Raw genomic sequence first — 13,448 nt, forward strand, 5'->3', positions numbered from 1 at the left:
CAAACCTAACCCTTTGCCGAGAAGCATAAGGATTCTCCTTACGATAGGCCTCCTTCTTCTCTTCCTTGTAGTAGAGGGTGTAGTTCTGGATCTCGCCACCTTGTTCTTCCAAGGGGAGCCTCTCCCACTGCAGCTCCACCCAAGATTTCCAGACCTGAGTGGGATACAAAGCCGGGGCCCGACGTGGAGCTGGAAAATAGAAAGGAGACATCTAGGGCATCAGCGAGTAGACCCCGACACCGAAAGGGAACAGATGCGTATAAGAATAGGATGCCAAACACTTAGGGTTTTTAATGGAAATACCGCCGCACCCCCTCTCACCTCACCCTTAAATCGGTGGTGCAATTCAACGGGTGTAACCATCGGCGTCGCATTTAGAAAAGACAATTTGTAGCTATAGTACTTGCCTTTTGCTGCATTCCTGGTGAATAAAACAGCTGGTGCGCGGCAAACCGCTCTGCCGCGCGAATCAGCCGTGCTCAAAAATCAAGGAAATAAAGCTCAGGAAAAGGACAGGGGCGGGGCCAAAATAATCCCCGGAACTACCGGTTTGCCTGAACGACCCAAACCGGTAGAATCCCACCCTCCCTGCCCTTAATCCTTATGTTTCTTGCTTGCTGACTCAGCAGCCTATTCATTGAAGAAGTCCATATATGAAATAGGACCTGAGCATGGCCTTGGAAGACAGAGGGAGAGATGCTGCTGTAGTGGCATGTAGTCTGGATTCCCAGAAGGGAGGGGCTGCAATTCCAGAGGAAGAAAGTGAATATACAGTACAGAAGGGACCTCGGAGGTCTTCTAGACTGAACCCTCCCCCACTCCGTTCGAGCAGGAGACCCTATACCAGCGGTCCCCAACCTTTCCAGCTTTCCAAGGTGGATGTATGGATAAGGTATTTAAATAGACAGGTAGGTAGGTAGGTAGATAGGTAGGTAGATAAATAGATAGCTAGAGAGAAGGGTGGAGAGAGAGAAAGGCAGGCAGGCAGACAGACAGGCAAGTCCTCTCTAATGAATCAGGTAGTTAAAAGAGACAGCAGACGATTTCCCTTTCAGATTTGCAAACTTCTTTCATTTCTGCGGTGGTGCATCCTCCCTCCAGACATCAGAATGACCTTTCGTAAGGCCCTAAAAACCTGGCACTGAGCCTGCGGTGCTGAATGTGTCAAGTGCCCCGTTTCCCGATTTTATTGCTAAGTGGCCAAGGATCTCAGCTATTATATGTAATTATTTGGGGGGTTGGTTTTTCTTATTTTTAAAATGTATTTAGTCTTTTCGCTGCAATGTGTCTTTTTTATTTTTGAAATCGTAAGCTTCCCAGAGTGATGGATTGAGATGGGCCGGCTATAGAAATGGATTGAATGAAGGAACGAGTGCATGCTGTTAATGTAGCTTTATAATAAAATATGTAATCTTCTCGTGTTTCCTGCCTCGTCTACGTAGGAGGCTGAGATCGATCTTACAGGTCTGAAAGTACAAATCCCCCACCATCTCTTTTTATTGTCTGAGGATGAACCTTTTCCATCTTTCTTTCTCTGCCTGTTACACAATTGCGGGCTCCTTCACCTTTTATCTGGTCGTTCCCCCTTTCCTCTCAAGGACATTCTCACATTCCTTTAGAACAGAGAGAATGTGTGTATGTGTGTGTGTGTGTGTGTCCAAACTTGGCAACTCTTAAGACTTGTGGACTTCAACTCCCAGAATTCCTCTGCCAGCCCATTCCTCAGCCAGCTGATATATTACAATGAAAACACTAAAAATATTTTAAAACTCTAAAAAAAAACGAATCCAAAGTAAATACCCACAGCAGCTGAGATACTCCATGCTGGCTGGGGAATTCTGGGAGTTGAAGTCCACCAGTCTTAACCTTGCCAAGTTTGGAGACCCCTGCTTCACAATGTGATAGCAAATAAAAGGTTTATTTATCCCTGTAGTTCCCTTGGACTGCAAGGCGATCCAACCGGTCAGTCCCAGAGGAGATCAACCCTGACTGCTCTTTAGAAGGCCAGATCCTGAAGATGAAACTCAAAGACTTTGGCCACCTAATGAGAAGGAAGGACTCCCTGGAGAAGAGGCTCATGCTGGGAACGATTGAGGACAATAGAAGAAGAAGGAGACGGCAGAGAAGGAGGTGGCTGGAGGGAGTCACTGAAGCAGTCAGCGTGAGCTTAAATGGACTCCAGAGGATGGTAGAGGACCAGAAGGCCTGGAGGAACGTTGTCCATGGGGTCGCGATGGGTCGGACACGACTTCGCAACTAACAATAACAGGTACATCTCCATAATTTGAGGTCACTCCAAGCCAACTGATGCTTCCTTTGTCTGTATGGGTGGCGCAATAGCCATAGCAATAGCACTTAGACTTATATTCTGCCAGGGCTGGGCTGCTGGGGGCTCGCAAGGGGTTCAGGACAGCCCCTAGCTAAGATTCGGTGCAGTTTGGAGAACCCCCCCCTCCCAAATCCCACTCCTGGCTGGCCCCACCCACCCCACCCTACCCCACCCCTCCCACGAGTCCCCCATGCAGCCATTTTGGATGCAGGTAAGTGCCGGGCACGGATGGAGGCTCCGGGAGGTCAAACAACGGGCCTTTCAGAAGTTTGAGAAGGTTGAAATAAGCCCGTTTCCGGCTTCCAGAAAGCCTCCACAGCCCGGGGAAGCCATTTTTCACCCTCCTGGAGGCCTGAGGAAAACCTCAGGTGCCTGGAAAAATGCCCCCCCCGCTGTGGTGCAGTAGGCCACGCCCCGCATGGCCACACCCACCCAGCAACTGCGCAGAGAACCCGTTGCTAAATTTTTTTGAAGCTCACCCCTGTCTACCGCTTCACAGTGCTTTTACACAGCCTTCTCTACGCGGTTTACAGAGCCCATCTCTTGCCCCTCCCCCCAAACAATGCGGGTCCTCATTTGACCCCCCTCGGAAGGACGGAAGGGTGGAGTCCACCTGGAGCCTGGTGGGATTCGAACTGCCAAATTTGCAGTCAGCCGGCAGTCAGAAGAAGGAGTACTGCAGTACTGCCCTCTAGCCACTGGGGCCACTGTGCACTTTCTTACTAAATAACAGCCAGCCCCCAAATCCAGGAATATCAACCTCAGGACGTCACAGGTTCCGCTTACCGATTTGCTTGGAGTAAGCGTGAGTCGAACCAAAGGCTCTGAGACGGCCATCTAAGAGTCCAAAGATCTTCACGGCATAACGATTCCCAGGCTCGATGGCTTCTGGAGGAGGTGGAGGAGGAGGAGGAGGAGGAGGAGGAGGAGGAGGAAGAAGAAGAAGAAGAAGAAATGAGCAATTACGGAAACATTTGCGGCCCTGCGGTTTGGCTTTTTCTTATCCTATCCCCCTGTCTGTTTTGCTCTGATCTGGCAGTTCGTTGCGATGTTCCTTGTGAAGACGATGAGGGGGCCGGAGCAGTGGTGGGATTCAAATTATTTTTTTTACTCCCAGTTCTGTGGGCGTGGCTTAGTAGGCGTCGTGTGGCTTGGCGGGTGTAGCTTGGTGGGCACGGCAGGGGAAGGGGACTCAGAAATGGTGTAGGGGAGGATCTCCTGCTCAGGCAGGGGGGTTGGACTAGATGACCTGCAAGGTCCCTTCCAACTCTGTTAATCCGATTTAAGTTTCTGCCTGGGGTCTGCAGGAAATCTCCCTTCAATTGACACACACACACACCCTCCGCAGGATCTGGCAGGGCTGATTTTCACAAGGGAGGGTGGCCTTGTGGGTGCGTGATTCCGAAGAGCCTCTCAGGCCGAGGGCTGGTTCTGTGCCGTGGAGCCGAGGATCGATATTAATTTCCTGACTGCATGGGAAAGACGGGGGGTGCAAAACCCCTAAGGGTTGTGGTTGTTGCGGTTGTCGTTGTCGCTCCTGCTGCTGGAGGAGGTCTACTTCAGTCTGGCAAGGCAGGCAAGGCAGCTGCCCGGACGTGCATTCCTATTTCCTCTTCATGACAGGAGGCTTGCGAAGAAGAAGGTCACCGCGACCTTGAGCACCGCCCTGGGCAAGCCGCTGCAGCAAAAACATCCAAACGGCAGCTGCTTCCCCCTCACCAAAAGGGCCCTGGCCAATAGCTGACAGAGCCAAAAAACCCTCTGGGATCACGCCCGATCCCTTCTTTCTAGCCCATCTTCTCTCTTTATGTGTTTGTTTCTTTCACCCTCCTTTTTCTCTCTTCTGTCTTTCTTTGTGGCCTTTCTCTCGCTCTCTGATATTTCCCCGATCCCCCTTTTCTCTTTGAACTTCCTCTTTTCTCTTATGCCTTTCCTTCCTCCCTTCCTCCGTCCCCCTCCCCTGCTTTCCTTCCTTCCTTCCTTCCTTCCTTCCTTCCTTCCTTCCTTCCTTCCTTCCTTCCTTCCTTCCTTCCTTCCTTCTTCTTTCCTTCCTTCCTTCCTTCCTTCCTTCCTTCCTTTCCTTTCCTTTCCTTCCTTCCTTCCTTCCTTCCTCCCTCCCTGCCCTCTCCCTGTCTTCCTTCCTTTCTTCCCTCCTTCCTTCTTTCCTACTTCCCAGTCTCCTTCCACTCTCCCTCCATCCCTCCCTTCTCTCACCTACCTTTCCTTCCTTCCTTCCCTCCCTCCATCCCTCCCTTCTCTCACCTACCTTTCCTTCCTTCCTTCCCTCCCTCTTCCACTCTCCCTCCCTCCCTCCCTTCTCTCACCTACCTTTCCTTCCTTCCTTCCCTCCCTCCCTTCTTTCCTATCTCCTTCTCTCCCTCTTCTTCCTCCCTCCCCTCTCCTCTTCCCTCCCTCTCTTTCCTCCTCTTCCTCCATCTCCTTCCTCCTCTCTCCCATCCTCCCTCCCTGCCTCCCTCCCCCTTTCTCTTGCTATGCCACTGGTTGCTTTAAACAACTTTCCTTCCTCTCTCTTTTCCTCTCTTCTCTCCATCATCACCACGATCAATCACACTCACCAGTAATGACAGCGTGGTTGACATTCTCATACTGCCAGTGTGGGTCTTCCTCTTCCTCCTCGGGCAGTTTTTTCCATTCCAGAACAAAGTCCATCCTTGGGGTGCTGGGAAGAGACCACTGTAAGAGGAGGGAGTGGTCCCCTGCTGAGGACACGAGGATGGACAGGGGGGAAGGCGGGACTAGAGGCAAAAAAAAAGAGGCAATGTATAGCGTTTCTCGACCTTGGCAACTTTAAGATCCCAAAATTATTCCCCAGCCAACATGTTGAGGTCCAACGCACCATAAAGTTGCCAAGGTTGAAAAACATTGATTTTATGTCATTTTAATGTTGATTTCTGCTTCTCATATCTGAAAGGTGCTTTTTTCAGGAAACTGGACTTTCTGGGTTTTTCTTTTGAAGACGTTTCGCTTCTCACCCAAGAAGCTTCTTCAGCTCTGACTGGATGGTGGGGAATGGAAGGGTTTATACTCCTTGCAGACATAGCTGGTCATTTGCATCCTTTTGAGGGAGTCCCTGAGGCTACTTGGAGGTTTATCTAAACTTTGTGCTTCAGCCAACATAGACTTATCCCCAGCAGCCTGCGTCAGGGAAGGGACCCAGGCCAGAAAACATCCTGTAGCCAAGAAAGCTCCACACCCGTTTGCATTACTCAGGTGACCCTGAGGACACAGATAAACCCCCAAGTGGCCTCAACGACGCCTCTAAAAGGATGCAAATGATCAACTGTCTGCAAGGAGTATAAATCCTTCCATTTCCCACCATCCAGTCAGAGCCGAAGAAGCTTCTTGGGTGAGAAGCGAAATGTCTTCAAAGAAAAAAACAACAACAGAAAGTCCGGTTGCCTCTTGAAAAAGCACTTTGGGGACAACAACCGTGACCTGGAGGACTGAGAATCTCCATAGACATTCTGCTTCTCATGTTGATCAAGGAAAGAACATGACAGACCAACCCAATTTCCCTTCCTCCCCAAATATACTGTAGTTTGCAGAAACTTCTTTTCCAATTTTTACAACCCACAAAAAAGGGGCCAAAACATTTAAGCAAATATTTATTTATTTTTTTAAATATAACAACTGTTGCAAATCTTACCTTCTGGGTTAGGGAAGGCTGGAATCACCAGCTTGGTTGGAGGTGAGATGCCAACTCTGTTTTTGGCGGTGAGATAAAAGGCGAATTCTTCGCCGGCCGGGAGGACCAGCCGACACCGCAGGTGGTGAGTGATGCATTCGGGCGCCGTGAGCTCCCCTTTCCTCTGAGAGAGGAGGCTGTACCCCAAAATCTCACCGTTGGCTTCCTTGGGCTTCAAGGGCTAGCAGGATAAATGAAAAGACGAGGCCTGTGGTCAGCTTTCAGGGAGAGAAGAAGACTAGGATAAGGAATGACAAAGGAAAAGGTAATGTCCTGCTACACAAATGTCCACCACTAAGGAAACCTACGCAAGAAGAAACACCTGTTTGCATATCTTAGATCAGGGGTGTCAAACTCAAGGCCCATGGGCTGAATCTGATGAGACCTTCTGTCTATCTACAATCTCTCTCTCTCTCTCTCAAGAGTCCTGATGGCGCAGTAGTTAGAATGCAGAATTGCAGCCTAACTCTGCCCACTGCCAGGAGTTCAATCCTGACTGGCTCAAGATTGACTCATCCTTCCATCCATCCGAAGTAGGTAAAATGAGGACCCAGATTGTATGGGGGCAAGAGCCTGGCTCTGTAAACCTCTTAGAGAGGGGCTGTAAAGCACTGTGAAGCGGTCTATAAGTGCTCTTGCTAGTGCTATTTGCCATGGTGGTTAAGTGAATCACTTCAGTTGTTACGTAAATCATACCGTCGTTAAGCGAATCCACCTTCCCCCACCCCCATTGACTAGTTGGAAGCTGGCTGGGAAGGTCATGAATGGTGATCACATGACTCCGGGATCCTGCAACCATAGTAAATACAGGTAGTCCTCAACTTACAGCAGTTCACTTAGCGTCTGTTCAATGTTACAACAGCACTGAAAAAAGTGACTTAGGACCGTTTTCTCACAATTATGACCTTTGCAGCGTCCCCAGGGTCACATAATCAAAATTCAGATGCTTGGCCACTGGTTCATATTTATGACAGTTGCAGTGTCCCAGGGTCACATGATCCCCTTTTGCGACCTCCCAACAACGGGGAAGCCAGATTCACTTAACAACCGGGCTACTAATTGAACAACTTCAATGGTTCACCGAACAACCGTGACAGGGAATGTCGTAAAATGAGGTGAAACTCCCTGAACAAATGCCTCAGTTAACAACAGAGATGTTGGGCTCCATTGTGGTCGTAAGTCAAAGATGACCTGTACATGCTGGCTGCCAAGTGCCCAAATTTTGATCATCATTGGGTGGCTGCGATGGTCATAAATGCAAAGATCAGCCATAAGTCACATTTTTCAGTGTGGCTGTAATTTTCGAACGGTCGCTAAATGAACGTTGTTGTGGTGGTTCGCTGGCAGCCAGTGCAAATGGCAGCGGAGTCGGACAGTGAGGAAGAAAGGAGATCAGTCCAGGGGTCTGGAGAGGACTTGGACGAGGGTCCTGCGTCCAAGGCAGGGATGGGGCCAGGACCATCTGGGAGTGGGGTGCTGACTTTGAAGCCTTCGGAGTCTAGCAGCAGCGAGGCAGAGGAACAAGCGGAGCCTGTTCCCAGTGCGTGCATGCGCAGAGCTGCTAGAAGGCGAGAGCAGCTGAAACAAAAGGGGCGACTCGGGAGTAAGGCTGGGAAGTGATTGCCCCTCCCATAAGGGATAAAAGTCAGACCTCAATGACAAAAGCTTTGCAGGAAGCAAAGTAGTTCAATAGATTCCAAGTCCTCCTTGAAGCTCTGTGTATTCTGGTTGTTTTTTTCTGGTATTTCAGTTGGTTTCAGTTATAATTGGATACTTCTGTTTTTGGCAGCATTCCACAGCACTGACAGGCGTGTGCTTATCTTGGGGAACTATAAATAATTAGTTCTGTCTGGGAAGGCACGTAATTCCCAGCGTTGCAATAAAATAGGCTTTGCTTTTAAAACAAGTTTGTGTTTAAATATGTTTGACAAAGCCTGGGTCAGAATAGTTGTATGTTGAAGACGAAATGTACCGGTTGGAAATAGTTATATAAAAAGCAAATAAGACATCGAGAGAGATGTCACAGTGCAAGCCGCAAGAAAATACGCTCAGCACAACAAATATAATTAGGAGCATATTTATTCACCGAGGGGTAGAGAATTCAAACAGCAGCCAGGGACCAACAGAGCCAAAGAGAACAATTAAGATTTTGCTCCACTTCTTCCAGATTAAGATAATACAATGCAGATCACACAATCTTTGGAAAATAATGCCGTGAAAGCTATTTTTTGGACCGAGACCAGCAAACAATGAATGTTGGTTTAATAGGCTTGACTGGGACTCAAGCAATGAGCGAAGTGCAGCTTAGAACAACAGCAGCGAATTCTAGTGTGGGGATGAGGAACAATGGTCCCTTTGATGGCTTGTGGACTACAACTCCCAGAATTCCTGAGCCAACCAGCCTGTGCCCTATTTTTACTCCAGGAGGCCGCCCTACACTTACCTGGGAGCCAGACGGGCCTTGTGGGAGGGGCCGGGTGGGGTGGGCGGGGCCAGATGATTGTTGGAACTACCAGTTCACCCCACTGGATGTAAAATTAACATTCGGTTTGCCGAACTGGCCCGAATCGGCTGAATCCCACTCGTTTATAGCTCCCGCTGCCTTAAGAAAGTTCAAAACATTCTCAAAGATCCATCTTATCCTGGGCACCATTTTTTTTTTGAACTATTACCATCTGGCAGACGGTACCGGATAATAAAAACAAGGAGAAATAGGCTGAAAAGCAGCTTCTATCCCAGGGCAGGAACTATAGTAAATTCTACTGTATAGTGCAATATTAATGCAATATCAGGGGTTTTCAATTCAATGTATAGAATGTGAAGGTTGTGTGTGTTCGTTTCATTTTTTTATGTATAACGTGCACTGAAGATGGCATTTAACTTCTGTGTACGAGGTGTAGTGACAATAAAGTAAACTAACTAATTCCTGGCAAGTCCGGTATTGCTGACTCTAAACTGCCAGCAGAACATGCCTTGACTTGGGAAGAGCTCACAGGCCAATGAGGAAGAGGGGGAGGAGCTACCAACCTTGGTAGATGCTAGAGGATGTAGGGAAGAAAGGGGGAGATCTGCCAGATTGATCGGGGAAAGGCCCCGCCCCCTTAATGGGCTGCACTGGGAGGGGCTATTTAGCAGGGCAAGCAGAGGGAGGCGTTGCTGGAAGCAGCATGGGTGGGTCGTGGCCAGATGGTTGTTTGGGTTTCTGGGACTCTGCAGCTGGTGGAATTAATTCCATTGTGGAGAGGGATTATATTTGTGTTTGGAGCAGCCAGTTATCTGTCAGGTGGACTAATTGGCCACTGCCTGGAAGGTTAGTCTGGAGCTTGTTTGTGGCTGGCTTCACTGGACATGACGCCCTGAACTCCTGGCTTGGACAAATTCGCGTGGCTTCTCCTTGCAAGCCCCCAAACTGGACCACCCAACTGGTTGACGAACCTCAGTGGAGGCAGACCTCGGAGGGGATTTGGGCTGTTTATTTTTGGAAACTACCAGAGGTGGGCTGCTGCCGATTTGCACTGGTTCAGGCGAACCGGTAGTTAAGATTATGTGCAGTTCGGTGAACTAGCTACATTTTTGGCCTGTTTTGGGGGGCTGCTTTGGGCTGCTTTTCTGGCCCAAAACAGCCCCCAAAACAGGCTGAAAAAGGAGCGGGGGCGGGGCCAGCCAGTGGCGGGATTTGCCGGTTCGCTTAACTGCACAAAAATGGTGCAGAAAACGGCCTAAAACCAGCCGAAACAATGAGGGGGGCCAAAACCAGCTGAAAAACCAGCCCCCCAAAACCAGCCGAAACAATGAGTGGGGCCAGTCAGGGGTGGGATTTGTCAGTTCGCCAAACTGTGCAAATAGGGCCCCAAAATGCCCTGAAAATGGTCCAGAAAACGCCTTGAAAACAAGCCCAATAAACAGGCCAAAAAACAAGTGGGGGCGGGGCCATCCAGTGGTAGGACTAGCCCCAATTGGCTGAATCCTAATTCTGTCTTTGAGGCGAGTGGCTGGGAGGCGGGGCTGGGTGTGATGAGTGACATCACTCACCCGGTCACATGACCCCAACCAGCCATGCCTACCCAGCCAGAGAACCGGTTGTTAAGGTGTTCGAATCCCACCACTGGAACCTACCAGGCAAAACCTTTTATTTCCGAGAGTGTTTTTTGGTTTGGCTGTAAGTTTGTTTTGCTTTTGGTTATCTACTTGGTGGTGAGCCAATTGCTGTGCTAAGCTTGCAGCTGGGGGTTAGCTGAAAACCTGAAATAAAACAGGTTTGAGGGGAACAGACTGACGTGTGGGTGAGTGGGACCACCACAGGGGGTTGGGCTTAGTCCGTTAGGGTTTCTAGGCTAAGCCCTTTTTTCACTCTTCCCCCAGTTTCTGCCAGTCCGTCTGCTACAGCTTGGTATTTTCTCCTACCTTCCACATCAAGACAACCGCCCTCTTTTTGTCAGCAGTGGGGTTTCCTAGTTTCCTCCAGAATGCTGGCCCTCGGGAAGGCACTTGCCAGGTAGAAGAAGAAGCAGAGCAAGAAGAAGAAGGAGAAGAAGGAGAAAGGAGCAAATCAATTGCCAGGTTTGAGACATCTCTAGAACTTGTGCCTGTGAACATCTCCATCATGAATGCAAGTTGGTATTTTTGTACGGAGTGGAAAAAACCATATTCCGTAAGGACAAAGACCAGGAAGGATACACCTGAAGTTCTAGTTAAACTGATTCCTGTGCCGATACACAGGAATCTACATAACTAATAGCACTATTTTTGGTGCTGAATACAATCAATGGAATTCACCATTGGACTTAATTCAGTTATGGCTATGTAAGGATTCTAGGCTGGTTCCTCTTTTGACTCCACCCCTCCTCCTACAAAAGGCTTTAAGATAGGACAATTTATATACACATCTTCTAATACAATCAGCGATGGTGGCTTGCAAAAAATAAAAAAATAAATAGCCAGTTTTCTCTAGGATTCCTAGAGCAGTATATATCTTGTCTTCATAAGGTCTTACAGATAGTCCTCAACTTATGACCATTCAGTCAGTGACTCTTCAAAGATACAGTGGTGGGATTCAAATGATTTTACCACCCGTTCGGTGGACGTGGCTTGGTGGGGGTGCTAATGCCGGGGCACAGTTTTCCCCACGCTAGCTGAGACCTGCAGTGCCAATCATCTGAGGGGATAGAGAAGAGAAAAACCCAGGGGTCGGTGGAAGGGCCGACCCTGTGCTTTCTCTTCTTTTTCCTCTCGGCTGATTATTGAAGATTTTTTTTCCTCCGCTCAGCTGATCGTTGGCTTTTTTACTACCCGTTCTGCTGAACCGGTACAAACCGGTAGCATACCACCACTGTGCAAAGGCACGGGGAAAAGCGACTTACAACTGGTGCTTGCCTTTAAGACCCCTTGTGGCATCTCTACAATCCCCGTGGTCAAAATTCAGGCACTTGGCAACAGCATATATTTATGATGGTTGCTGTGATCCAGGTCATGCGATCAGTGACAGTAAGAATTAATTCATGAACCAGTGGAACAGCTTGACACAGGAAGTTGCGGATGCTCCGTCACGGGGGGGTCTTTAAGAAGAGATTGGATAATCATTTGTCTGAAATGGCATAGGGCCTCCTGCTTGAGCAGGGGGGGTTGGACTAGAAGACCTCCAAGGTCCCTTCCAACTCAGTTCTTCTGATTTTCTCAGCCATCCTCTGGCAAGCAAACTCAATAGAGTGAGTTGGGTTCATTAAACGACAGCACTATTCATTTAAAAAAATGCAGGGATTTGCCTAAAAACACGGGCCAAAAAGTCAATAAAATCAGGGTTGACTCCTTTAACAACTGCCTTGCTTAGCAATGGAAAAATCTGGTCCCAACTGTGGTCGTAAGTTGAGGACTATTTGAAGTTCCTTGCTTGAGACAACATCTTGTTGCACTGCCTAATGAATGCAAATGCTCCGGCGGAGCTCTCCAAGGTGCTGATTTCACTCCCCGCATTTACGGACATGACTGTGCATCCAGATTGGGTCGTTCTTGATGCCAGCGGCCACCGCGGTGCGCCACATTCTAGGAAAAGCGAAGAGCTTCTTGAAGCTCTCAATGAAATCGCTGGAACGAGCGAGAACAATTCATTCAGCATTCTAAGCGGGAGCATTTTCAGAGAAGAATTCATCAGTGGAACGGGTTTGCCACCAGACATTGCGGGTGCTCCGTCCCTGGAGGTTTTTGAGAAGAGATTGGACAGCCATTTGTCTGGAATGGTATAGGGTTTTCCTGCTTTTCAGCGGGGGGTTGGACTAGAAGACCTCCAAGGTCCCTTCCGACTCTCTTATTCTGTTATTCTTGCCCACCCCACATGTGCCGGCAAAGGAGGCATGCTGTGGGGCCCCATAGACCAGGGAATCCCACCTGTTGGAGTCCAGGAGAAAGGCCTTCTTTGACGTTCCATCTGCCCAACTTGGCCCCCAGAATGAAGCATATAAATATATATATATAAATATATATGAAATATATTAAGGGCAGTTGTTGGAATTGGGTTTAATGAAAAGAAGGACCAGGAGTGACATGATAGCAGTGTTCCAATATCTCAGGGGCTGCCCCAAAGAAGAGGGAGTCAAGCTATTCTCCAAAGCACCTGAAAGTCAGGACAAGAAACAATGGGTGGAAACTAATCAAGGAGAGAAGCAACCTGGAATTAAGGAGGAATTCCTTGACACTTAAAACAATTAACCAGTGGAACGACCTGCCTCCAGAAGTTATGGGTGCTTTAACACTGGAGGTTTTAAAGAAGAGATTCTGACAACCATTTGTCAGAAGTGGTATAGGTTTTCCTGCCTAGGCAGGGGGTTGGACTAGAAGACCTCCAAAGTCCCTTCGAACTCTGTTATTCTATTATTCTGACGCCTTAAGCTTTGCAGACTTTTTGGCATTTAATTATCTCAGAGAGAAAAAAAATCAGCCCAAATTTAGGAAAGGGCTGAATCCAGAGGACTTTAAGAGCTTAAACCTGTATTGTAAATCACTTAAAATACAGCTAACCCTTCTTTTTTAAACAAACAAACAAACAAACCCTCCAAGTCTAAATTTTTGGTGTTGTCCATTCTGGGCATACTTTGAAGTGCTTGATGAGTTGAAGAAAAAATGGATAAGGTTCCACTGCATGAAATCCCAGCCTCTTGAAAGACAATAACGTGTAACACAATCACCTCAACTAAAAACAGCCAAATTCCCATACCTGCTGGAAGGGTCCTTGCAAATGTCTCCAAGCTCCAGTTGCTCCAAAAGGCATCACCATCACTTTGGAAAGCAGAACTCTGCAGATATTTTGCCCGGACTTGCAAAGAGTAGTTGGTAAAGGGGAACAGCCCACAGATGTTTGCAGAAAGGGGAGCATTCTCCAGGGTTGTAAAATTTACCTGTGAATGAATAAGTGAAGGAATG

General features: G+C 48.3%; 1 protein-coding gene across 1 annotated transcript in view; it reads right to left on the bottom strand.

Moving 5' to 3' along the window:
* The window catches only part of LOC113452852 (granulocyte colony-stimulating factor receptor-like), a 52,204-nt gene that overhangs the window by 12,079 nt on the left and 26,677 nt on the right, over positions 1 to 13,448 (bottom strand). Inside the window, exons 7-12 of the mRNA XM_087921038.1 lie at positions 13,243 to 13,423; positions 10,440 to 10,522; positions 5,997 to 6,216; positions 4,906 to 5,085; positions 3,116 to 3,217; positions 43 to 189 (exon numbers count right to left, since the gene is read on the bottom strand). Coding sequence (XP_087777164.1) covers positions 43 to 189; positions 3,116 to 3,217; positions 4,906 to 5,085; positions 5,997 to 6,216; positions 10,440 to 10,522; positions 13,243 to 13,423 — 913 coding nt within the window. The remainder of the gene's footprint in view (positions 1 to 42; positions 190 to 3,115; positions 3,218 to 4,905; positions 5,086 to 5,996; positions 6,217 to 10,439; positions 10,523 to 13,242; positions 13,424 to 13,448) is intronic.

The sequence above is a fragment of the Pseudonaja textilis genome, chromosome 1 (genome assembly GCF_049901715.1).
Source record: "Pseudonaja textilis isolate UNSWEBS1 chromosome 1, rPseTex1.2, whole genome shotgun sequence".
NCBI lineage: Eukaryota > Metazoa > Chordata > Lepidosauria > Squamata > Elapidae > Pseudonaja > Pseudonaja textilis.